A 26,925-nucleotide genomic window follows, 5' to 3' on the forward strand; every position below is an offset into this window, starting at 1 on the left:
GGTCCAAGGGATCAAAACCATCGTTCGGACCAGGCATTGGTGTGACTCATGTCATTGCCTGGGGTTGTCGGGATTGTTGCGGCTTTTTACTATGTGCGTAAGGAAAAAATGCTTACCTGGCAGTTGACCACACTTATCTGTGTTCAAGGTTACCACCCAAATGTGTATTTTACACTTTTTGTTCTGGCTGAAGTTAACGTGATAGAGAAGGGAGAACTAAGGAAACATCGGACAGATTATTTCTGGCAGCTGGGCAGATGAGTTTATGTATAAATCCTGAGAGTCTCTGGCAACAAGGTGTGGAAGAGTGTTAGTAACAACAAAAATGATGTTGGAAGGCTGTTGATTGCTTATGTCGTTGTTTTCATATTTCTCAAGTTCTGTAAGTACTTAGGGCTGGTATAAATAATAGCATCTACGGTTACAGCCATTGGTCATCCAGTCTGTTGGAGCTCCACTGGCAATATAAAAAAAAAAAATTCCCCCATCAAGGGAAAGCATAACTGATTCTGAAATCATTCCCAGCATGCATGTGCTGTTAACATGGCTGTTGCTCGAGGTCCTGATCTGAGTCTGGCATCCAAAGTTGGTAACTTGTGCAAAACGCCGTTCTCAGCAACGTTACCAGTGCTGTCGCTTGTCCTGTGGGGAGAACAGGCTGTGGGTTTTATTATTACTATTATTTTCATTTGTTTTTATCATTTAATACTTCCTAGATGAGTACTTCACATCTAAAAGCTTTGGCAACATAGTATACTAAGTTTCAAATATTATCATAATGGAGAAAAAATTATGGTAGAAATACTAGTACTCAGTAGTATACATTTAACAAAATTGTTATTCAAAGCTCTTATATCCAGAAAAGTAACACTGGTTTGTGTTGATGCTGCACACTATGATTTTAACCTTTGGGATAACAAAGCACAAGAACTGGCTCCTCCTGCAATCCTGTGCCCTTGAAGGAGTCATGTAGTTAAATTCCTTAATATTTTTGCAGCTGTGGTTGTGGTTTATTAACTGATGCTGCCTTGAAGAAGAGCCCGTGTCTGCAGCAGCGTTTTCATTACTCATCTGTCAATACTTGCAGAGTAAAACAAATGGGTCTGGGTAGAGAGATTCCTCCTCTTCTGTGTAAATGGTTTCTTTTTCTCCATCCCTGCTATTTTACCCGAGGAGAGGATATAGAACAGTTTTGATGCGGTACATGGTTATACTGGATTGGATAGGAAAGTCTGGATTGGATAGGAAGGTCTGGCCTGCTTTGTCGGTCAGGATTATTTTAAGCTACGATGTTTAGATTTTATTAAATGAACCAGAGGGAATTAAAAACATCTCTCTTTCCCAAAATATTCTCACTTGTACAGCTGTAAAATGCCCTTTATCCTGAATCATACCAGCTGAAGAATCTCCAAAATTTCTCTTTTGCAGTGGGTAAAATATGATTTTTGGCCAGTTCAACAATTTGCTTGTCAGGAGAAATCCAGCTGAGTTTTGTTTGGTTTTGGATTTGTTTTTACATAGTCCTCAAAATTGAAAATTAGATAAACCAAAATTATTATGTTGCTGTGTTTACTGATGCAAACTGCAGGTTTTGCGGTAATTGCCTTGGCTTCTGGGTGAAATGCAGGAGGCAACTTATCTGCCTGTATTTTTGCTTTTTTGCATGATAATTGCAAATGAAGGACATCTTATTTTGAAGCCCCTGCAGAACAGGGACGTCCGCTTTGAGGGTTGGAGATGTAAATTAATTTCATGCTGGTACATAGTATGGGCGAGTGAATGGAACTGACTGCTTCTGTAGCAAATGAGCAGTCGATACAAAATGCTTTGCCAGAACAGGGCAGGGCTGTAGCAAAAAGATGAGATGTAATAAGTAGGGGAGAAGGACTTGCAGAACCCAGGGTATTGACTCACTTGGCCACATGCTCCTCTTGAGTTTCACTGTGACAAGTATCGAACAGAATAGCAGCAGGCAGGCTAGTGAGCAAGCGTGCTTAAGAGCCAAAAGTCAGTGCTGACCTCTTTCTGCTTATGTGTGTTCTGGGGGAAATACTGGAGTCCTAATGCCCTTTTCCTGTTGTGCCTTCTGGTTTTGCTTTGTTTTTATCCTACTTTATAAAATCATGGTGGGGAAGAACCACACACAGCGGTTCCTGGTGCAGGAAGATGTAAAGAACTAAGGCCCAGCCCAGTGAAGGGGATTCATAACTTGAAGCCTGGCTTTGTGCCTCTGTACCTTGGCTACGTGAGGTGCTGGCAGGTAAACTGGTGCCAGTTTCCTTAGCGCAGACCTGCCTTTTGTCATGGAGTTGCAATCAAACATATTTTTGAGACTGTTCTGTGTTACCGTGGCCTCCGGTGAGAGCGGAGGGAACCAAGATCTTTGCCAGCCTGAGCTCTTGACTAGCTGCAAGCATGAGGACCTAGTTTGGAGATAAAAACTGATTAGTGGATAATTCCCCTGGAATGAATAATCTCAGCCTTAATAGATGAATTGCAGATGGTTTTGGATGAGAGAGATATCGGGTTTAAAATGTCATTCTTTCAGTAACCTGAATCTACTGACCTTACACGGCATCACAGAAATCATTTCAGCCGAGTGAGAATGAAGGAGAGGCTTGCCTGTGGTGTGCGGCCAGTGCTTCCTGCGTTGGTCTGAACCCCGAGCCCCCAGTGTTATATTCTGCTGTTGGTTTGAAAGGTCTTTCACTCCTCAAGGTCAAGGAAAGCTTCCAAAATGCGGAGGAGAGCCATTGTAAACTGCCCAAGTGAGAAGGATTAGTATCCAATACGACTTTTTAAACAATTTTCAGATTGGTTACACATCTTTACCCATCTTTCACCTTTGCAAAGGTAACAGTATATGTGTGTTTGCCCAGCTTTGACTGGAAAGCTTGCAAAAAACAAGACTGAAACATAAAACCAAGTTGAGGACTATATGAGCAAGCTGTGTCAATGAAGACCATCATTTTGTGTAGCTGAGCAGCTTATCAAATTACTCCAGTGAGAGTCTCCTTACAAATGCTTTGGTATTTTATCTGTTGACTCATCCATCTCAACACTTACAGTAACATTTCAGTACTGTCTTATAAAGCCTGTGACTGAAAGAAGGCTGTTCTTGGGCTGGTTAATCAACAGATGCAATTAATACAATGATGTTTGTCTTGACGCCCTGTCTCACTGTGGTGGCATTGTAAGCAGCATTGCTAGGCGAGGAGATCTCTGTGGTTGGGAACTCACTGTACAGGCAGATCACTCAACATTTGTATTCGGCGTAAAGTCAACACTGAAAGAGTTTCAGACTTCTCCTTAGCTGACAAACGGTCTCACTGGTGCTACAAATGATGTTAACAAAAGGTTAAATCATAATGTGCAGCACTGCTAGTTTATTTAACAGTTTTATAAAATGCTGGGATTTTGTTCTGTTACAGAGCACCAGAATCATAAAAGCAACGCTCGGATGGATTTTCTTCTTGTGCAAGTCTGGGAAGGTGGTGAAGGAAATACGATTTGGACTCAGATATTTATTCTTTTAGTAGAACAATGTCGGTCCCAGACCAGTGCTTCTCAGATGTGTTTTACCCTGGGAACTTGTATAAAACGTCTTCCCTTTCAGCTATTTCATTTTTAGCTGTATAGAGGGTGTAACCATTGTTTAAGGGAGTGTCGGTGGCATGTAGCCAGTTGGTATCCAAACCCTATCATGAATTGTTTTAAAGAGAGTATGATTTTCTGTACTGAGATATATTGATGACTTTTTTCAAGGCAGGAAGTACATGCTGACTCCAGCAGTTGCTAGAGCAGCTGTTCATTATGAGTAAGCTGTATGAAAAATCTTGTGAAAACCTTAATATCAGTAGGAAGCAACGTGAGCTTAAATGATCAGCACCAAAGTGTGGTTAAGCTGTATCAAGAACTGCTTTCATATTTTCACTTGCTCAGAATTTTATATTGGAAAAAGTTTCTGGTTCTTATGGAATCAAAGTCTGTAGCATAGTTTACAGAGAGGTATTTAACTTCAGGCTAGTTAATATTTGTAAAGGCTTGTCTGGACACTCCCCAGACTCTTGCTCCAAAAAACCCAAATTAATTTGATTTATCCCATGTCAAGTTGATGTTGCAGTTTCTGTCTCTGTAAGTAGGCATCTCAACTGGCTCCATGGCTTTTAGCATTTCCTAGCATTGTAGCACCAGTGCTACTTAGACTGGGTTTCTACCAAGGCCTGTATTAGACATACTTGAAATACAGTCTTCTCCCTGTCCTGAGTATCCTAATCAGTAACTTGGGGCTTTTTTGTTACAATCTGTCTCTGTTTTTAATCACAGAGCTGACTTTTGTCAAGTCTGATACATAGATTTCCATAGCTTTCCATCAAAAAGTTTGTTTTGAATTAATGGACATTTCAGTGAATTTCTGTAGTCGACATTTTCTGGAAAAAGAAATTATTATTTTGGTCCAAAAACCTCTGAGCCATGCCAGCTGTGAGCAGCGGAGGAGGCACTGGGCTCCAGTGGGCTCTTCCTGGGTCTGGGTGGCCATAGCAGAACTGCTGACCTTTGATGCAAAAACAAAAACAAAACCAAAAAGAGTAACCAAGAAGTATTGTGCTCTAAACATGAACCTGTCGGGAAGCTGAGTATGCAGAGATAAGCCGCTGAAGGGGAAAACCCTTTCACGCATAGCTGAGGCATTGTACAAGTGAACCCAATGTAAGAGTTTCCTAGCTCAGCTTCTGAGATACTTCCAACCCAAGTTCAGTTACTTCCTTCGTTCTACATTTGAGCTCTGCATTTGAATTGCTTTTCATTTTTTATTGTTCCTTGTTGTCTTTGATACCAGGATACGACTTCTTCTTTGTCACCTCTCACTGCCCTTTGTTTCTCTTAGTTCACAATTTTTTTGATGCGTACACTCATGTTGCTTGTACTGCATCCTGAGAGCCTGTGTCACAAGGTTTTGATTCAGCGGGGTTGTCCTGGAGATATATAGGTATGTGCCAGCAAATAGTGGTACGTATGTCACAGCAAAGGAACACACATCCTGCCCAAGCAGTAGAGCTTCTTTTGCTGCTGAATGTGGTTTGCAGCCCATGGCTCATGAGGGTGGTAGCAAGGGGAAACGTGCAATGTTCTGACTTATTTGGAGAACAAAATTAAATTTTCCTTGATGCAATAATTTCATGAATCAAAAAGGAAAATGTGTAATGCTTAGTGTTTATCTAGAGCGTTACATTTTTAGAGCATTGTGCAAGCATTTATTCTGTATTTTTGACTTCATGATGGGTGGTGATGGAAAATGCTGTCTCTAGCGAGGTGAAAATAGTGAGTACAACTCCTGCCCTTGTTTCATTTACTGGTATGATTTAACTTGTTACTTTGGTCAGATGATGTGTACTTCTCCGTAAGCTTCTGTAGGCTTTTCAGTTTATCGCTAGAGCTGTATACCCTGTGAGTGGGTTGTTCATGTTTTTAAGGCATTTGAGATCTCATGGGGTAGTGAGAGTGGAAGACTGAGTGCTGTGTAGTTGTGGCATCTCTCTATCTGTGGGAAGATGCAGGTAATATTGTGTGCACAGAGCATGCCACCTAGAGGAATGGAGCAGGCCAACAAGGCTGTAGCCATGATTTGCTGGCAAAATTTAGGTGGCTGTGTGAATGGCTATGTTGAGACCTTCTCCAAGCAGTGCCCTTTGTGGCCCTGCCTCTAGTACCTTCACCAAGTCAAGTGTGAGAAGGTCCATGCACAGCTAGCTTTCCATCAACTCTTCTCAACAAACATTTCTTAACTTTTTACATGAGACTACTGTTCATGATTTAGCCTCCTGGTTACGTTGATCCTAATCTTTCACGGAGGCTCAAGAATCTGAAATTAAGTTGCGGATCTCACCTTATATTCTTCGGGAATTAGGGTGAGGAATCAAGTACAAGGTGTGATTTGATGGGCTAACGCTCTCCAAGCTCTGTGCTTTTTTTGGCTTGTATGTTGCAATTTCTTTTGCGGGAGACTAATAAATTTCCCAGAAGATTATCCTAATTTCCAGAGTCTCAAAGTCTGAGTTGTAATTAAGCACTTAATTTGATGAGGGTTTTTAAATGTGTTGCTAGTCTACTGGCAGCTTGGGGAAACGCTTCCATCTTCAGCCCAGCTTCCCTTGTGTAGGTTCAAGCTCAGAAAGCTGGTATATATTTAGAACTGGCAGAACTGCAGCCTGCCAGACAGGCCTCAGAAAATTGCTCCAAATCTATGCTTTCTGGGTAGGTTAAAGATAAATTTGAAAGAAGCCTGGCTTTTTTGAAGAAGTTGAAGTTAGGGTGATGGCAATTTGTCGTTAACAAATAGGCAGTGGGAAATTTTAATAATAATTTTATTGCTTACAGTTGCATTGAGTTCCCCCATTGCCGCAAATGACAGTAATTAGTATGTCCAACAGGGAAGCTATTATTTTATTTCTTGATCTTCCAGAGACTCATGATCATCCAGAGAGTCGGGGAGTTGTGTTGTCAGATAAGCACATGGCTTGACCAGAGGGTATTACCTCTTTAGGACAGAAATTCTATTTTGATCCACATTAGTCTAATATGTGGCACAGTAAGGTCATAACCAATGACTTGGGCTCGTAGGATTTAATACACAAATAATAATGGCTGAGTAGAGTTTTTTTCTTTCATGCTATTTGAGGTTATGGCTTCTAGTTTCCTCTGATTAAGTTTGTATCTTCTGCTAAAGTTTCTCTCTGCTGTTTAAGTAAAACATCTTTTCTACCCCTCTCTCCTGTGCTTCAACTTTTATGCTTAAAACCTCGGGAACAGTCTTGAAGACTTTATTACACTGTGCCTTTGAATTGACCCCCATGTATTTCCATCAAGACATTAGGATGGCCTTCCCATTTCCTTCTATTCTCAGTTTAAATTTTCCTGTTATGGGAATACTAAAACAAACAAACAAACAAACAAAATTGAATTGCAATTAGTCATATGTTAAAACAACCAGACTAAAGCCAGCAGGAAGAGTATCCTCTCAGTGTCAGTGTCCGAGGCCCTGTGTTAGTATGCCATTTCGGCTGCGGCTGGATCCCTCGCGTGTATTGACCACTCGTGCATTTAACAGACCCGTTCCGTGGCTGTCCCCATGTCTCTCTCCTTAACTCGTGTCCCTTTTTGCTGATAACTTTCTGGCCTCCAGGCTACTGACAGCTGTTGTCCACTTGCTGCTAATTAAGAAAGCAGCATGAGCGATGGGAGTGTGGATTGGAGAGATTGAACCCCCCTCTTCGCAGCAAAGCGTTTCAACCTGATTAAAAAGAGTCTGACTGACGACTGGTCGGCCTCTTTTTTCCTTCTCTGTCTGTTGAGCCTCTCTGTATATAGCCTGTTTGCTATCAAAACTCGCATGTTAGGCGCTCTCTGTGTCTCCGTATTTTTTTTAGATCCTGTAACAATAAGCAATGTCAGAACAGATTTACCATTGAAATAGTGGGCATGTGTGAAATTTAAGCCACTATAAAGCCACACATTTAACATGCAAAGCTTTGTGTACATCTGTGCTCTTATGTAGAAATTCACATGTAGGTTGTATTTTTTAAATAACACACACTTCATTGAAAATTTAGAACTAGCTATAAGAATCAAGATCATCATGAATTAACAGCACTTAAGTGGATGGACTGATGATTTCAAAGATTTTCCTTCTTTGTTTAAGGATTTTCCTTGTTCGTTTGGTTTCCTTGTTTGGTTTCCTTGTTTTGTTTTTCCTTGCTTTGCATCAGTTCCCAGTGGGTGACCTTTTGTATGATATGGTTACGCTGTGATTTTTCTGATCCAGCAAGAGAATGAGCTTCAACTCTGGAATTCCCTTTCTGGCCTGTGCTTCTGTGGAGGTAAAATGATAGACTGAGGTTAAGATAATACAAGATTGTTGTGTTAATACACAACCAGAAGATGTGAATTCAAGTGAGAGTGATGGTAATTTGCTAGAAGCAGCGTCCTCCTGTAACACTGATGCTCTCTGGAGCTGCTTACCCCCAGGAATATTGTGACTCTCTGTATTTCAGATTAGACCTCCAAAATTCAATCTGAATTCTTATCTGCAATCAGTGGGCTCTTCATAGCCCCTAGCATGCTTTGAAAGCAGTGTGGTTTGCTCTCATATCTGGAATATAATTTCTCTTCTTCCTGTTGTGATTTTTCTCATGCTTGGCTATTACCTTTTACCTTGGAGATTATTGTTTCTTGATACAGTAATTCAGCACAATCAGATCTTCTCTTTAAAAGCAGTATGTATATATAGGAGTAAAATGTTTATTTAAATATATTAAAAAAAAAATCACTGCCAGACTTGGCTCCTTAGGCATGTGAAAATCCTTTAACAAACCATGTCTACCACAGTGTAATTGAACAGTAGGAACATGTCGAGGGAGAGGAGGGTGTACTTTTGACTGTATTTACTGGTGTTCACCTTGTATGCACATTGTTTTGCCGCATGATCATTTTCTGAAAGAAGCCTTGGAGCATTTGACTTCAGCTTTTCAAATAAAGAAGCATTTTATATTTGTTTGAAGTTGAACAAGAGCTACTCTACCAGTCAGTGTTACCATATATTCAGCTAAACACTTTCAATACTAACATGGTAGGAAATGCAGAATGTAATGTGCTTGTAACTAACTGAACTAGGCAGACTCTTTGGGATATGGGTGGTTCAGGGTGTGAAAGTGCTACAATGTCCTTGGGCAGCTTTTTATTTTCACATGAAGAGAGCAGATGCTGACATGGTGCAAAGAGAAGAGAAATCCTATCACTAGATTGGCCCTGAGTCTCCAAGCTGTACTCTGCAAATAAAGTGATTTATGGGTATTATAGATGACAACAGTGTTTCTTTTTTCCCTCCAAGCAAAATATTATTTTCAAATAGATCATCTCATTATTGGACTCTGGTTTGGCTAGTAATTTTATAAAATAAGCCTGGTAGACTTAATGTTAGAAAATTAATGGGATGATTTCTCTACTAGTCAGAATTTATGGAGACTCCAAATCCCCGTCTGTCTTGCTGTGGGAGGCAGTTAAGAATACGAGGGAGTGGTTTCTTGGTTTGAAATGTTGAAAGCGACTGTAAGCATTTGTACTGTTACATCTGGAGAGCTTGTTAGGGATGGTGAGATTGGTTATGCTGGGTCATTTGCTGTGAGTATTGGTCATTTCTTTCACAGTAACCTGATTACTGCTTGGATAGCTTTGCCAAACTGTTTACTCTCTGCTGCCTGTTGACTGGCAATACGTTTCAAGCCGATTATAGGAATATTATGTGGCTTCAGGATCATGGTTAGTCCATTTGTCCTCTAATGCCACTCACGGTCACATCAAGAATTGCGCTGCCGCCATCCAGGTAGGTCCTCCAGCAATACTGACATGTTTTTGTGTCTGTTCTGCATTAGCTTTTCATGTGACTGATGTCAAGTGTCACTTGCTCTGAATCCCCACCTCTTATCCATTTGTGCCATGAATTTCTGGCTGTGTAAAATGAAAAACCGTCACACAGTCATTTCAGAGACACAGAGGTGGCAGTTTTGGCATTAAAGGGGCAAAAGAAACATTCTGCAAATTCCTGTGTAAAAACTAGATGCCTGTTTGGTGCTAGGTTAGGCTTTGTTTAGACTATTGTCTAAATGTAAGCCTAGAGCTTTGCTACTAGGTCTACAGTTGACTTCCCTTCCACTGGGTTCGTGAATGACAAAGTATTTCAGTGGAGCTGGCACTTCTTTGTTGGGTTGTTTTGCAAATGCAGGCCCCATTCTTAACAGGAGAACACAAAACAGGAATTTCTGCTTTACAATGGAAAGTGTTGGGTTTATGTCGTTGGAGGACCAGGTTTAGTTCCTCTGCTTTCCTGATTCCTTATAGTACCACAGGAGTGTCCTTTAAAGAAATAAAAAAAGACAAAATAAAACCACTCCTACCAACTGGGAAGAAAATACATGCAAACAATTTTGAGAACAGGCTGCTGGATTGTAGGGAGAGTGACTACAAGAAGTATCTCCTTCTTGGAGGTTTGTCGTCTACTTCTGTTTGACAAAGCTGCACTTTATCTGAGAAACAGCTTCCCATATGTATGAGAATTATCCCTAAATATTTCCCTTTATTGTGAATTTGGTTTCTAATTAGCTAAATCGACTTTGCAAGTGGACAGTGTTATTCCGAAGTAAAACCGTGTAGGGAATTAACTGGGAATATTGTGTGTGAGTTTCCAGCCTTCACCTTGGTTTTGATTAACTTTCCTGGATGGAAAAGCCCTCTCATTTATAAAGTCTGAGCTATAAGGTTGTTGTGGCTTTGAGTATTGGTATGTTTTATCATGATGTATTACTGGTGTATTATAGTTTCACGTGATCTCCCTAAAAGTATAGATTCGTACAGCTGCCAGAAAACCATCTCAGCTCTTCACCTGCTCTGTTCTCTACCAACGAATGGCAAATTAACTTGACTGTGCTTGAAGTATTGAAGTATTTTCTCTCTCTATTTTTTAATTCTCTTTTATAAGTGATTTGAATCCCTGTTGAAAATGTCTTCTGTGAGGGGCATCTTTCAAAGTTTCCATATGAGTGGGTTCAGTTTCATAATTTAACATTGTGACTGCTATATACAGTGTTGGTTTTTTATCAAGTAGCAGCAATCAAGCCATTATGGGTGTTTTGTACCTACGGCTTGTGTGTAATACCAGGATAAACACGGAAATGGCATTGTTTAAAGCCATATAGACTGTAGGAGCTTTCTGCGGAGGAACTCAGGTCTCTCCACACATTTTAATGAAGCAGGTTTTCCCAAGTCAAAGGCCTTTTCCAAAATTTGTTTGAGGCATCTTCGTGTTTTGAACTCTTTGCAATAGATACATAGCTGGTTTTCAGGTTACCAAAGAATGATGCCACATTTAGTGTATTCAGACTTTCCTGACTGCAGAGTTGCCAAAAATGAAGCAGGAGAGATATCTTCCATCTGTCATTCTTCTACAGAAATCAGCAGTTTAGAAGTAGATGTAGCTGAGAGTTTGTTTGCTGAGCTTCAGAGTAAAGTTCATGAGTACACAGAGGAGAAAAAAGGCAAAATTTATTTGTTTGGGAAGGGAGACAAATTGATTTTGTTGTGTAAATTTGTAAATAGGGTAGAAAGGAAAGGGAAGTTTCCCCAAAACACATGGTAAAATAAATGAAGTCCAAGCTCAGATTGGAAATCTCCTTGTGAAGTCGTGCAGGGTGTCACGGCAGAATGCTCCTTGTGGGGAGCAGATGTTTGCGGAGGTCCTGCAGTCAATGGCTGCAGTGTTCAACTCCTCTCAACCCCCTCCCACAACTCATGGCTATTTCTGCCCAGCAGCACCCCATCTCCTCTTCTTCCTCCTTTTTTTCCTCCCACACACCCCCCCATGAGTTTTCAGATAAGAATAGAGAGAATTGAAAGGTCTGTGGGGCCACTAGGCTGCCCTCCCCCCCCTTTTTTTTCCTGTTATTGAAGAGTTTCAAGACTCATACTCTCCTAGGCATGAGTATTTTTTAGCTCATGTGATATTGGATAGCAATTACAAAGCTATGGTTTTTAACTAGGCTGCCACAAGGCTTAGTCCTAGATGCTTCTTGTACTGCAAAATAATATTAATAAACATGGATTATATGTACAAAGTCAATTCTGTGTTTGCAACATTATAGGTGGTTGTTTATCAGTTGAAAGATGGTTTACAGCGTTTCTTGTTGCCTTACTGCACTGTAATTTTTTTGCCTCATTAGCTGGACCCAGTTGAGGACTCAAAATCCAGCAGGGATGAAGCTTGTGCAGGGCGGTTGTACATTACCAGTTGATAATATTAAGCACGGAAGGTCTGGGAGGCATTTACCCTTCTAATAATGGCACCAAAAGTATTTTTATAAACACGTCTTTATGTCGTTCTGAACCCAACTGCTATGACATACTAAATCCGCTGCAGAAATCAGTCGGTTATTGAATGTTTTTCACGGTGAAAGAGCATAAAGTTAATCACGCTGAAGCTCTGACGAAGCATCAGGCTTAGCCTGACCGAAGAGGCAATGCTCTCTGGACGTGATGGAGCGTAGCCTGACCCGACCCAGAGCCCTCCCGGGGCTGCCAGACCCAGTGTCGTGCGTCTTGAGGCTTCATGGAGCTGCATTTTCTCGTTACAGACTAGCTGCTGTTTTCCAAACGGACCTCCTAAGCTCCCAAAGTATTGCTCAACGTACCAGGAGCTGCAATTAGTATTGATTCACCTTTCAGGGCTGGACGGCAGGATCGCCACACAATCGCATATTGTGTTGCAGGGACTTAAATAGCTTTGGCAGTTGTGGTTTTGCTGCTCTGTCAAAACAAAATTAAATATAAATACTGTACAAAATTATTTGTTATTTATAGAATCCTAAGGTCTCTCTGCCACAGAGTCTGGGCACGGTGTTTTAAAACACGCTTTTTCACATGGATTGGATTGTGGTCTTTGAATGCATTCATGTGGCACCCTGTACCTCCCTGGCAGGTATGGCTCTTGGGCAAGACCTCACTTTTGAAACCTGATGCCATGCTCTGCATGGGATGGGATATGGTAAGGGAATGGGCTGTTAGTAAAAACCTCACTCAAGTAGCTGTTAATTCACCAAGATTTATTCGGTGATAAAAGAATTGTTTCAGCAGGATTGTAAAGAGATGCTGAGATAAGGTTCACTTTGTTTTTGGTAAAATATAGTCTCAACTTAGTTCCCTTCAGCTATCGCCCCGTTGTTGTATGTTAGTGTTGAAGGTGTTTCTTCTTGAAATGCAGGCCAGCTTCCTGTATCAGTAAACTGGAAGCTCATTACAAAATAGAAACTGATTCTTAGTAGGGCCCACTTTTGGTAATTTCCATAAAAGATAACAGTAACTGTTTAAATACAGATAGCCAGGGTGATGCAAGACATAATGTTGCACGCCAGCAAAGAAATAAGCTCCAAAGAAATCAGGCTCAGCTATCCCCTTAAGTGGGTTTCCAAACTTGTCACTGCATTAGGCTACATAATATTCCGAAATAGCTGGGGAATAGCTGCTTTTTCTTCAGCATTAAATTAACAAGTAAAATTCTAGTGACTTCCCATGCTACTGAAGCCTCAAGTCTTCAGTAGGCTTGGTTGTGTTACACAGCATGGATTCCTTCAGATTCCCTTCATGTTTCTGGTGACGCTTGTACAGATCTGCTAGGATTTGCTTCTGTAGAAGTTTCTTGTTCTATATATTTTTAAAGATTTTTTGTTTGTTTTAAAGTTTGGATTTGCTGAGGAGATTGGGGAGAACTGCAGGTGTTTGTAGTGGTATGCCTTCTCCTTGAAACCTGTTGTCTGTAGGAGCGATGTAACCAGGCGATTTCAATTTGGGCATGAGGAGATAGGATAAAGTAGAGAGCTGTCACAAATAATTGTTTACTCCTAAAGTAACTTTTAATGTTTATGTGCAGTAGAGTGAAAGGTAGACGTCCCACTTAGACTTCCTAAGCTAGCTTATGTTTCCTGCCATGATGGTCTAGGGATGTGCTAATCCTACAGCTAACAAAGACGAGGGCTTGTATTTCCTCTCTCTCCTGGGCTGTTCAGTTCAATTAACATCTCATTTTCCCCTTGCTGGAGGCACTGATGTTTCAAATTGTGCTTATAGAAGACTAAAATTTCCTACTGCCTGTAGGCAGGCAATAAAACTGGTGGTTTGGTTGCAGATCCTATCAGGTATAGAATACGGTATGGAATTGAGGATATGGCCTGCAGCTTCTTAACCCTTTACGCAAGCAGCACAACAATAATGTAAAAGCAGCTTCTAACCCGATTACATCAGAAATTTCACACCTGCGGTGCTGCCGTACCACTTTGCACACATGCTTGTCTGTGTATGTGGAGATAGAGAGCTGGCCCTTTGGGGCAACAGCGTAGTAGTACTTCAAAGTTTAGTGATTTGCATAGCCCTCCTGTGATGCCTTGTTTTATTGAGTAAGCAATATTAGGGAAGTTTACACTGGTATTGCAATGCCTCTCTAGGAGATTGTGCTGGCCTCGTTCCTGAAATTCATTTTTCTTTCTCTTGCAGAGTTGTGAGCCCCCAGCATGTTGCACTGGAATTGTGCAGGCATGTTTAATCTTACCAAACCGAATATCTGCTTTTCAGCATCTGAGCCCCGAGGATACAGTGCTAGTCAGAACAGTGAGAAATGAGGCTTCCTTGCAGATAAGTTAGCTCATCTCTTAACATGCATGGAAAAGAGCTTACATCACACTCTCACCTGGACTGTTGCCCTTAATCTATGGCACTTGCTAAAGAAGGAAATAAAATGGAGCATGTTTAAGCAAATGCTTTCCATGTTTTGATCTTATTTCTTGTGCTCAGCTCAGATGAGTGTGGGCGGTGGCTTTTGGGCCAGGGTATAAGGTTCCTCCCAAGCCTACTAGAAAAGAGGGGTTAGCTTTGCCATTCAGTCTGAATGTGCAAAGAGTCTGTAATCAGAGGTCAAAAATAAAGATGACTATAATTAGTAATGTCCAAAGCAACTGGAAATTGTGTCAGGCAGATCTGAGCCAGCTTCTCTTTTTTCCCATCGCCTAATGGATGAGAGCTGAGGCTGGTCTCCGAGGATGAAAGAAGGCTGAGTTTTTCCCGTTCAAAACTGGTGCTGTGGGGCAGATGCAAAGTCAAGACTCTCATTTACAGCCTTATTTTTCAGCTATTGAACCTTAGGCAGGTTGTGAGCAATTAGGCTTTTCCCTAAAGCATCTAAAATAATGCGTTTCTGCTTGCCGTCCTGCAGAGTGCCAGTGACGACATTCTGTCACCTTGGAGATGGATAAACAGCTTCAGCAACATCAGGTTATAATCTTTCAGGTCTGAGTTTCAAAGCTGGCAGCCGTACAACTGAAACCCAAGTCTAGCAAAGATTTTGCAATGTGGAAAGAGTCTAAATGTGCTCGCATAAAATGAGAGGAGGGGAGAAAGAGTTTAAGCGGAGCTCAGTGACAAGGGTTTTTACTTGGCCATGGCAGCAGTGTGAATGAAATGAATTAGCTTTGGCTCACATGCTCCCTACAGCCTGGAGTGACTCAGGTAGTGCGCAAGCATACTTGTGCCTGCAGGGCTTTATTTTTAGATGTCTGAATCACTGTCATGACTATAGCCTCATAAAGCCGCTAGACGAGTGGGGATGCCCACGGACCCCATATTAAGGCATGTTTAGTGAACAGAGAAGTTCAACAGATTCCCTCGCAGCCAGTGCAATTTCTGTGCTCAGAGCTGTTTGCTGAAGTAATAGAGAGGCTATGCCTTGTAGATGGATTATTTCTTTCCATTTAAAATTAAATGTTTAGTTAACAACCTTGGTGGTTTTCATGTGTAGAGCAGGGTGAGCATGGACCACAGCAGTCATGTTGATGTTGGAGGTTACTTGACTCTCTTGTTGTTTTAGTGTTGCTGGCACGGGGGAAGTTACGAGTCATGTTACCAGTGTTGTAATCCCATTAGTTCTCTTGGGCTTGCAGGGCTGTGCAAAATCAGTACGTAAATGGGAAATTACCAGAGACTCACCAGATGCCGCACAAAGGTTTGCTGGTGATTCGGTAAACGGCAACACTTCTGCTTGTGAGTTGATACGGGGCCAGTCTGCTGGAGCGGCTTTCTTTCAGATAAAACAGAGCAAAAGTCCTGTCTGCTCCTTATCAATAAATTACAGTATCTTTTTCAAAAGAAGTCTCAAAGCCAACTTTGGTGTGCTGGAGGAAACGGAATGTGGGAAGTGAAGTTCTACTCCCTTAAATCCCTCCTTGTTCAATTGATTGTACCTCTTTCCTTCTCCCCCCCCCCCCAAAATCGGTTGGGTGGCATTGCTGCAGTTTTCAGCAGCTAAAGGATTCCTGGTTTATGTGTCTGCGTGCAAGGAGATTTCTCTCTTCTGAAATACTTCAGGCTAAAAGAGGACTAGGAGGGAACCTGGCCAGCTGCTCTGAGCTTGCTGCTTGGTCTGGTGCATCTTCTCTTCCTCACAGCCTGAAGATTTGCTTCCGAACATGAAGCTCAAAGGAAGAAGAGCTGTAGTACTAATGCACCATAAAATTAACGTTGTTGACTGACCCAATCCTTTTCGCTGCAGTCGGGAGACGTGGCTGAATTGATAAGTTGCCCTCTGTGCCTCCCAGTTCCCTTGCAAACACTGTGAGCTCTTTCCACATGAGGTTGCTGCAGCTGGAGATGCCTCATTCATGGTTGCTTAGAAAGGGGGGGAAAAAAAAATCAAAATAAAAATGTGCTCTCTGACAAATAAAAATGTTTTGCTTCCTCTGGAGGCCCCGGAGGGCGGCATAAAAAATAATGAAGCCTGTGAGTCAGTGAGCACTGCCTGGCCAGCTGAGAGGGAACTGAGCCTCCCTTTTCCATAGAAGTTTGTGTGCTGTCATTGCACATCATTAATGCTCGCTGGTTTATGCTCATTCACTGTAATGTTGCCAAAAAAGAAAAAGGGCAGTCGGTCTTTCCGCTCCCAAAAGCTGGCTGCTTCGAAGGTGACGTGATGTTAAAGGAAAAGTTTCTTTAGCGCTCAAGAATGATTGTTTGATTCTCGAGCTGCCCTTCCTCCACCGTTTTCCTCTAAAACCTGGCGGCTCTCCTAGCCATCGGATTCCCCGGAGAAGGACTTGGAGCAGCTTACAAACAGCTCCACCTAAGGTACAAAGGTTAGGGTGGGCAAACTTCCTGATTGACACCGGTCCCTCCCTTTTTTTTTTTCCTTTCTGGATCCCCTACCGGGTCTTTTTTTGTTTCTGAATAAATTCTATTTGCTTCAGTCTCTGGGGGTAATGCCAAAGCTGAGAAAAGTAAACTCCCGGAGATGGAAGTGGTAGGTCTGAGGCTTCTGTAGCACCCATGATGCAGCAGTGATACGCTCAGACATTTAAAAAGACTATTTTAATTTTGTTCTGTCTCTTCTGTATTCAGGATCCCAGTTCATCCTTTTGGGAACATACAGCATCGCACAAGTGCTGCATAGCAGCATTTTTAGGCTTCTGAACATCCCCAGGACTTGTGGAGAAAGAGGGCGTGAAATGTAGCAGAAGGCTGTTTGCTGCGTAATGCGAGACCCGAGTTACACATTGCGGGTGTGAAAGGGCCAAAAACATAGCTGGGGTTCTCCTCATCTGTTTCTTCAACCCTCATTGAAAGCCTAGTGCTTCGTCTCCATCCTCATAGCTACACACGGGCATTGAACATTTTGTTCAAGACAGAGATGCCCTCCACCACAAAATTATTAAAAATTATTTTTAAAACTGCCCTGCGGTAGCTTTCTGTTGCCCACAGCCCACTGGTGAGCTTCACGTCGTTCCTCCTGCATCGGCTCTGCCAGCTCCTCTGCGGAGGAACTCGGCTGTTGGGAGAGGCTGTTTGAGTTTCAGGTTAGAGCAACATTTCTGCAAAGCTCAAAGGCTTCATTTTTCTGTCAATCACTATTATTTTAATGTTTGCATTACAGGAGAGCCCAAAAGCTGTAGCCAGGGCAAAGGCCCCACAGATCTGTGTTCTTACAAGTATGTAGTAGATAACAGCCCTTGCCTTAAGACGAAGGGAGAGGGTGGAAGGAAGATGGTTGGGAATTGTAGTAATATACATATAAAATCTTGAAAGATCTGTGCTTTGCAGCATGCTTCATGACTACTGTGGGAAGCTCTCATGTGCCCATCTGTCCGTCCTGAATTGCCTGTTCTCCTGTGTTTCTGACAGCAGACCTGGGTCTAGAGGAGCCAGAGCCATAGCCCCAGCCCCGTAGCCTCTTGCTGGGTAGCACATCGCAGCACCAAACAGAGAGCCTCAGTGGAAAGGTTGTTTTGAACTATAGCTCATTATTTTTTCCTTTTGCTTCAGAACTCTTAAAGTCCCTGTCAGCTAGGGTTTAGCTGAAGCCTTGCAACTTGCCTTTTGTCTTCCACAAATGATGGAGCTGAGCCCAAGGGAACAAATGCCGTTTTAATGGGCATCGTTGTGTAACTCATTACATAAGTCACCTCTGCCTTCAAAGGACTCGTGGCATAAATGGCAGGAGCGGTTGATTAAAAATGTGCACAATAGCTTCATTATGACATGGGGAGAGATGTCCGCTGTTATTTTTAATCTGATAGCTTTTAAATATGTGCATCCAGCAGAGACCCAAATGGCCTTTGAAAAGGGAACCATTTGTGGGATAAGATTTTTAGACTCCACTTCGTTCTTTCTAACGAGCCACAAGAGTCACTTCAAGCTGGAAAATGAACTATAACCCTTTTTTAAGGCTTTGTCTCCTCTAAAGCTGCAGGGTTTTGGTGGGTGAACACATACAGAGTGAGAGAAGATGGAGGGTTTAGGTTTTCAGGTGAAGGAAAGAAAAGGTACTGTATTCTAAAGTTTGGTTTTTTTAATTAAAAAAAAGTCTATCTTCAAATTGTTTACTATGATCCAAGCACTAGACAAGTTGAACAGTTAAATTGCCCATCCCTGCTGCTGGAGCCTGCCTACCACGGAGCTGTGCCGTAGTGACAAAAACATGACCAGGAGGTCCAGAAGCAGACGGGGCATTATTTCCCATCTCTGAAGCCTCCTGTGTGCTGGTTACGCGCAGCCGGCGTGGGAGGCGGCCGGCGGGGAGGACCCGGCAGCTGGAAAGTCTGCTGTGACTGAGCTCTGTAAAAGGCTGAACTTTCACTTTGACTTTAATTTGCTGCTGGGTTAGGTTGGTGGAATTCACCAGCGTGCACGTTTCGACTTAAATTTCTGGCGTTCGTTTGAACCCGAGTGGAAAGTGACCATTCGACTATGGCAGCGGTGGACGTTGGGCTTTGACTTGCCAGCTTTCTCCTAAGCAGCCTAGCTTCTTTGCCCACAAGCAGATAAGCTGATTTATCTGCCTTCCCTTGTGTCTCTTAATCCACTGTTGTTTAAAATCTGCAGTTCTTTCCTCACCAGATGTAGCTTTCTGTCAGCAAACTGGCAGGCAGCACCGCTTTGCTGGAGCTGGTGGAGCTGCCGGGGGATGAGGTGTCTCCTGACCGGCCATGGCCTCCCGGGGCTCGAGGGGTGCCGAAAAAACCCTCCGGCCACACCCGGCAGTGGAGCAGTGAAGCAGCCCGCTTGGAGCAGGATGATCTCGTGTTGTGTGTGTGGTCGGACCCCAGACGCGTGCCGTTCAGGGGGAGATGAGCCTGAGAGCTGAGCAGGGCTGTGACTCAACAGCTGGAGCGCGTTCAAGCACAACGGAGTGGGAGCCTCATTAATAGGGGGATGGAATTAGCAATGAAAAGAGTGATGTATTAAGACTTCCAGTCAGAAAGCAAGAAACTCAAATCCTTAGTAAAGTAATTTTGAAGGGATTTTTTTTCCAGTTGTGTGCAGCAGCAGAGCATCCAGACAGATGAAATACGAGGGGACGGAAAGTCAGCAGTTCCTTTGAGACAGAAACACTTCAATACAACAATTTATTTTTTTTTTCCCCTTCCAGTTGAAATCACTCCATTGAGTTTATTACCCTGTCTTTTCCCATTCATCTTACAAATACTTGGACACTGCACAAAAGTCAGTACGGGGTGTCATCCTCCTGCGCACCAGAAAGGAGAAAGAGAAGTTGAGAAAGCCGGTGCTGAGACTCCAGTTAAACACTGCCAGTTATTCATCAGTAAGAGGCGAGGGTAATACGATAGAACAGTTTCCAGCGGGCAGACTACCAAGCTCAGGAACAATCTCAATGCTGCATTAAGGGGTTTGGTTACTGTAGACAGGCAGGAAGGAGCAGAGGGACAGGAGAAGTGGTTTGAGCACTGCCATGGCTCTGTTCTCTGCTTCTCTCTGTACGTTATCAAATTATTTGATCTGTAAAGGCATGCTGTGCTGTTTGAACTTTTTAACTGGACAGACATAGGACATGTTAGATATTTAAATTAGAATATAGCGTAAAGAAAATGACTTTCTCAAAGCAGACCAGTGCTATGGTAACCAGTCTAGGAAGTCTTGCTCAGCTGTGCTTTTTGCAGGAGAGTTTCAGTCTCATCTACACCTTTGAGCTAGAACACTTTCCTATTTAGGTGTAACTTCTCTTTTATACCACTTCATCTGGATTCATTAAAATGCAAATTCTGTTTATAATGCTTGAATGATGTATCTGCTTGAAAACCGTAAAGCCCATCATGCCAAATATCTGTTGGCATTCACTAAATGTAATCACGATAGCTCCACGGCTTGATTGATGAATATGGGGAGAGGGATGAGGGCCTGCAGTCTGATGGAGATGCTGTACTGGAGTCACTGACTCACCCTCTGCTCTGTTTAGACAAGTTACTGCACCTTTGTGCCTGCTTCCCATCTGCAGAATAAGGTTAAGACCTAACTGTTCAAGGATGAGAAAGATACGTTTGTAATGTGCTTGGAACAACAAAAGCACTATTTTAAGTGCTAAGTGTAATTGAGTGTAAGAGAATATTGGTTTGTGACTCATTTGTTTAACTGCAAATGCATCAGAAACTTATGAGCAGATGAGCTCTGGAAAATGCTTGTTGTAGATGGAAAGACATGGTAGTAAAAAGCTGCATTAATTTGTGATCTTCAAAGCAGGGCTTAGCAGGGCTGTTCAAACAATAATGTTTATTAGTTTTTGCAAATGTCAGCTGGTTTACTTCATTAGTACTATTTTAAGAAGTTCCTATTCTGCTCTAGCCACTTGCTCCTGTCCTCCCTCTGTAGGTCTGTGTCCCCTCGGAGCGTGGCGTGCAAATGACTCAGTGTTTGATGTGACGGAAGGGTAAAGAGAGCGAAGGGCAATGGTTAGGCTGGTGGTGGTGGTGAAGGGAATCTGCTGTCAGCAGAAGAGAAACTTTCTCTGCTGACAAGACATCTCCTTTTGGAGGTTCCTGACCATGCATACGCATTGGTTCAGTTGTTTGTGTGCTTGCCCCATAAAGGTGGGTAAGGATGTCTGGTGGGAAGGAGAAAAGGAAATTGTAGTCTTCTGAAATCTTGCTCCCTTCCAAATTTCTTGTCCCTACAAGGCAAAATTATCACCATAAGCAAGCGTTTTGTAGGTATTGAACATTTTCTTACTCAGACTAGCAGCTTGGATCTCACTGCAGCCCGTGGAGGAGCCAGGCGCAATTTGTTGCTGCTACCATTATTTCCCTGTAGATTAATTATTGTAATTGTTTGCCAGGTCTTGAAAAATAAATTCAGAGCCGTGACTTCTCTTGGCAAGCGTGCATGCATGTGCATGTGTAGAAATTCTCATATGGTGTACAAAATAAATACGAATTATTTTTTGGGAGGGAGTGCAAAAGCATTATCACAGCAGCCAGGAGCTGTTTTCAGTGGTGACCTTCAGCACCCTGTGGAGCCAGAAAGGTTTTAAAGGTTTGGAGATCTCCTTGTGGATGTAAAGCAATGACGTAAATTGTTGCTAAGTTAGGGTGCCAGCTGCTGCAAGTGATTCTTCAGAGGCCAACTGATACGTCTGGATTTATCTGCAGTGACCAAGGTTCTTAGTGCCTTCCTCCTCAGTGCATTAAACAGGACTTTACGATACAAAGAAAACTTTGAAAAACATTTACTTCTGTAAAGAGAGAACAGGTCTGCAGCCAGACTAGATTAGAATCGGTGCTGAGGCAGCTTCCATTAATAGGATGCCTGCAAAATTTTGATCTAGAGGACGTAACTAACCAGAGTTTTGGCTCTGGTGAAGATGTTAATAGCAGTGTCTTAACACACTACCAGGAAACCAAGTTTAAAGGGAGACAGCCCTTATGGGGAGACAAGCACAGGTTCCTTCCCTTGAGTTGTGGTTAGGTAATTTCTGAGTATGAGGAGCGGTATTTGCACTGCAGTGTGGTATTTAGCTTCTGGGTGCTAGATTTGACTCAGCAGCCTTTTTTGTTTGCAGTCTGCATGCTAACAAGGTGGTGCAGTGCTGCATGCATGGGACTGTGTCGTTTTGACTCATTTGCCAGTGCAGTCAATTCCCAAATAATCTAAAAGAAAAATGAAACATATAGCAAAACTGCTTACTTTTCTTGATAATGTTCGGTATCTTCTGCTGAATTATCTGGGTCACTAAAGAGCAATTCAGACCTTCATTTATTAAAGTGCTCTTTGCTCAAAATACATTCTAAATTGCTCTCTACAAGGCAGCTTAGTTTTATTTAGCTTCATGGCTAAACAGATAAAAATACATTTCGACAGTAAGTCTACATATGGCATGATTGCAAACCTTTGAGACTTCTGCTTTTAGATATTAAAAACCCCATGAAAATACCATTTTTAAAGGGCTGAGCTGTTCTGTAATTAAGCTTCTTCAAGGATGCCCCAGTATTGAAGTGGTTCCTCTGTTCTCTGGTTTGTCTGGTACATTTGAAGTGAAACCCATTGCGAATTACAAGGGCTGGCATTTTTGTTCAGATTATCCATGGAGCCACATTCAAAGCACATTCAAAGGTGATGCTACCAAGTGGATAGAGGTAGGGATCAGCAGCCTGGGAAGGGCATTACATCCGAGTGTGTTTTCCTTTCCGGAAGCAGCCACCAGTCCTGGGTACGAGGCAGAGCCCTGCCCACACACCCACGGTGGCTACTGACCACCAGCCAAGGCACGGGCAGGAGCTCTGCTCTGCCAGCGGTCTGTGAACAAGTCACTTCATCCCCTTGACTTAGTTGCTCATCTGCAAAAGAGGGACGATGATTACCTCCTTTGTAAAGTACTTTGGGATCTGCTGGAGAGAAGTGCTTTCAAGAGAGGCATTTTTCCTTTTCTCTCCAAGGCACAGAGCAGTAGCAATCCCACTGTTCCTGCCTTAGCACTGCAGCCTTGCTGCCTCCGAGGGGAAGCAGGAAATGATGGTGATATTGTGGTTGGGAACATAATAGCCACAATTTTTTTTATCCTGTTCCACTCAGTAAATTTACATGGTTGCAAAGTTTGTCGTGGGCTGGTCTTCCAGATAGTGCTGTAACACAACTTCCCTGGTTTCAACAAATTTACCCTAATCCAGTAACACATTTCTGTGTCTTTCTAGATTCTGAGCGTTCCCATCTCTCCTCGTTCACTATGAAGTTGAAGGGCAAGTTTCATTCACCAAAAATAAAGAGAACCCCTTCAAAGAAAGGAAAGCAAGCTGACCTGACAGTGAAAACACCAGAGAAGTCAGCGAACAAAGTAAGCAGACGAAGGACATGTTCTGTTAGTCTTGCTGGTTTCTTGCTTGCTGGTACTCAGTTTATCAAAATCCACAGCCCTGCTTTCAGTGTGTGACTTTGTCCTCTGCAGAATTCTGCGGATTTTTCAGGGATTCTCAGGGTTACTTTATGGTTAGTTATAAACTGCGCTGTGTAGTATAAAATAAGAGCAACCAAGGCATGTACTTCCCTTTGGAGAGCCTGATGAGACCTCCTTCCATAAATGTTTAAATATCTCATTATGGAATGTAGTTTATGGCCTGACACATCCTCCCCACATGCACACCCTATGGTTATGCTTACAGCTTCCAAATAACTGCCTGGTTTTGGGGTGTGATCCTTTTAAAAACCCCAAAACCCAAGCGAGCAAATCCTTGAAGCTGGTCCAAAGATGTGCTCAATCTCTGATGACATCAGTGGGAAGAGTCAAACAGATGCGTTCGAGCAGCTGCTGATTCCGGCACACCGTTCCTCAGACCCAACATCCTTCAAGTCCTCCAAGAGCTGAGGTCACCACTCTTTCCCAGCACAAACCTATCAAAGTGTTATCTCCTCTGCTGTTGTGACCTGATTATATCTCTGTAACAGCACTGATGCAGTCAGTTTTCAAGTATAAATCTAAGCCAAAAGTTAAGAACAGTTGAGGTTGTTTATGATAATTCAAAACCTTTCCCAGTTGTTGTTGAAAGTCTCATCCAATGTGCAGCACCAGACATGCAAACTTTTTTAGGTTATCTCTGGTGAGGATTGTTGTAGCGTTATTGAGAGCAGTCAGCAAGATACAGTTATCTTCCGCTGTGTGATGTGCTTAACACCCAGAGAAGTCGCTGCAGGGCCTCCTAGCCCTATTCTGCACCATCAGGTGGAAGATGATGAGGCTTTTATTTCCCAGGCTGTAGATTTTTTTTCCCTGGGAGGCTATGGATATGCTTTCTAGGGAGCCGAGCCCCTTTTATTGCTGACTGCTACTAAAAAATAAAAATTAAAAAAAAAAATCTGGGACTACTCCTTGAGGGCTTTTAATTCCAATGTTGTTTCAGGATGGTATATTGAGATAATTTAGAGACCTTCCTTTAAACTGATATGTGACCACATATAAAATAAATTAGAAAACGAAGAGCCCTTTTCAAAATGCTATTCTATAGCAAATATGTATTAGTATGTTAATAATAGGTGAAGTTCTTGCTTTTCTTTCTTTTCTCTAAAAAACAATGCAAGAGGACTTACTGATAAGGCATGCTGAACATGTAAAACCTTTTTTTATGTACAGATTAGGATTTTTTTATTGGGAAACAAAACACTTGCAATAATTTTTATTATTGTACATGATTATTTAAGTTGTATACATTTTTATACTGTGAAATATTGTTGATTTCTGGCTCATTCCTCACCTATTTTAATAGCTACTGTCCAACTAATCAATTATTTGGATGTAGTCAGCTCATTAGCTTTGTGGGGAGGGAGCGGAGAAGAGGATATGCCTGGGTTGTCACCACGTTCTCACTGGAATACAGATATCAGTTGACAAACAGGAGATTTTCAGTCAGAAGACACACTTGATAAACCAAATATCCTCTTTTCCTCCCTCTTAAGTACTCAAGATGCTATTTTTGTATTCTTGAAGTAGATAATCACTGTAGAGCAGAAATAGCAATACCAAAAATTAACATAAAATCACTATGTGTAACCTGAAGGTTATGCTCAACCCATGCAGACATCTTCTTCCCCTTCCCCTTTATATCTAGATGTGGGCAACATAGGGGGAGTTTTTTTCAGAGCCTCCTTTTGTCCCCTGGACCCTGTCTTTGATTCTTATCATAGGGCATATTGTAGGAACAGTAGTGTCCTTCAACACTATATGCAAAGTTGTAATAGGTTTTTCACTGCCAAAATGCAGGAAAAAAGGGACTGTTCCAGCTTTTGTAATCGGGTGTATTCTATACAGCTCACTGTAACCCTTTCTGGGTAAGGTGTATCTCATGCATGATGCATTTGTAATTATTATTTAAGGGAAAACTTCAAAAATCATGCAAAAATATCTATATGTGTCAGGCAGGCGGGGGAGTGGAGAGGAGATGCTGTTTTGCCTGAATGTTAAGTTTATCTCTTTTAATGCCCAAAAGGGCAATGGGTGAATTGAGTGGTCCTGCCACTCTAGCAGCTCCCGCAGTTACCGATCTGCTCTCTCGCTGGGGTAAGGTGCTGCTGGGGCAAGTTCACCTCTACTGAGGCATGAAATGAGAGATTAGTTCAAGTCCTCTCTGCCAGACCAGAGGGGTACCACTGCATGTTTACTTTGGCTTTTGGAGCACACTAAAATGTTTGGTGGAAGAGCTTAATATCATTAGTCTTATGAGATGAAGACACTGGAATGTATTAATGTCCATCCATCCCACCAGGTTATTATTCCTTTCTCTAGATTTATTGCTGTTGTTCTCAGGCCTGAGTGAATAAAACACTGAACACCAGAAACTTCAGCCTCATAGCAACAACTGACATTTCTATATCTGAGCTCTGTAGCAGAACCTGCAATCCTGTGTAGGATGTATAGGCTTTCTTTGGGTGTGTTTGTGTGCATGTGTATACACACATATATATGATACCTCTAGACCTCAAAAATGGATTCATAAAAAATGCTCTTATGGGATTGTTACTCAAACAGGTAATAGGGAAGTTGCAAAAAAAGGGCTGTGTCCCAAATAGTGTCCGGTGTCTGGATTTGCATGCGTTGATGTGCTCAGCGAAAGGATTTGTGTTTCTACTTGTCATTCTCAGCCCTGAAGTCTCAGACTGAAGCCCATCCCTCCTCTGCACTAGGAGAGTGTTTAAGCTATTAAGTCGCAAGCTTTTCTACAGGAAACAGTTATTGAATGAAATACATAAACAGCCATCAGAGCAGGAACTGCAATCCACATTTTTTCACTTCTGTTTGAGAGCTCTGACCGCTGGGCCATAGTCATACTCGCTCGGGGAATATACAGGCTCTCTCATCCCTGAAATGTGTGATCATTTCATATGAAGTGCAAAACCTTCATGGGAAGGACTGAGCCTCTCCGTATCCTGGAATAAACTGTGCAGTGGTGAGGGCACATGCCTGACAAATGGGAAATGTCATTTTTGACATCAGCAAGTTGCCAGGACGCTCCTCAGCAAGGGAGTTTGGGGCACTGTGGGCTGCAGAGCAGAACTTGAGGTGCCTGGCAAGCAATATTGTCAAAAGTGGAAGCAGCAGTAGAGTTTGGGCACTTCCCAGATGAGATGGAAAATGACAGGGTGGTTTCCAGATCTTGGATTGGGACTTCTAAAGTTGGACCTAGATGGGACTTGGGACTCTAATCCTTTTATGCAGCTGGCCCCAAATTACTAACCAGTGCTGCCTATATATTGTTCTTCCTAAAACCTTTTGGGCTGCTGGCCTGATTTTGCAGAAAAGCAGCAGTTTAACAGCTGACAAGAGTATGGGGAGCACACAATGCCCCATAGGTCATTAATTCTTGAAGCTGAATTTACTGAAGAGATAATGGATGAAACCTGACTCTGCTAAGCTCTCGGCTTCTTTTCTAGCAGTGTTCAGTAGTTAATTTAAATCTCACTTAGGAACTACTTGTGGCACTAAAAGTCCTCCAGGCATACTCTGGTAAACTTTAAAAAAATATCCTTGTCCAGAATGCCATTAAGATATCATGTATCACTTCTGAATTTCCTCTT

The 26,925-nt window shown here is 42.3% G+C and overlaps 1 protein-coding gene across 3 annotated transcripts in view; it reads left to right on the top strand.

The window, feature by feature from the left end:
• The window catches only part of RAPGEF1 (Rap guanine nucleotide exchange factor 1), an 89,462-nt gene that overhangs the window by 11,604 nt on the left and 50,933 nt on the right, over positions 1-26,925 (top strand). For all 3 annotated transcript variants that reach the window (XM_072882803.1, XM_072882805.1, XM_072882804.1), the window contains one exon: positions 23,058-23,197. In XM_072882803.1, the coding sequence (XP_072738904.1) occupies positions 23,058-23,197 (140 nt within the window). The remainder of the gene's footprint in view (positions 1-23,057; positions 23,198-26,925) is intronic.

Source organism: Ciconia boyciana, chromosome 18 (assembly GCF_034638445.1).
Source record: "Ciconia boyciana chromosome 18, ASM3463844v1, whole genome shotgun sequence".
Taxonomy (NCBI): domain Eukaryota; kingdom Metazoa; phylum Chordata; class Aves; order Ciconiiformes; family Ciconiidae; genus Ciconia; species Ciconia boyciana.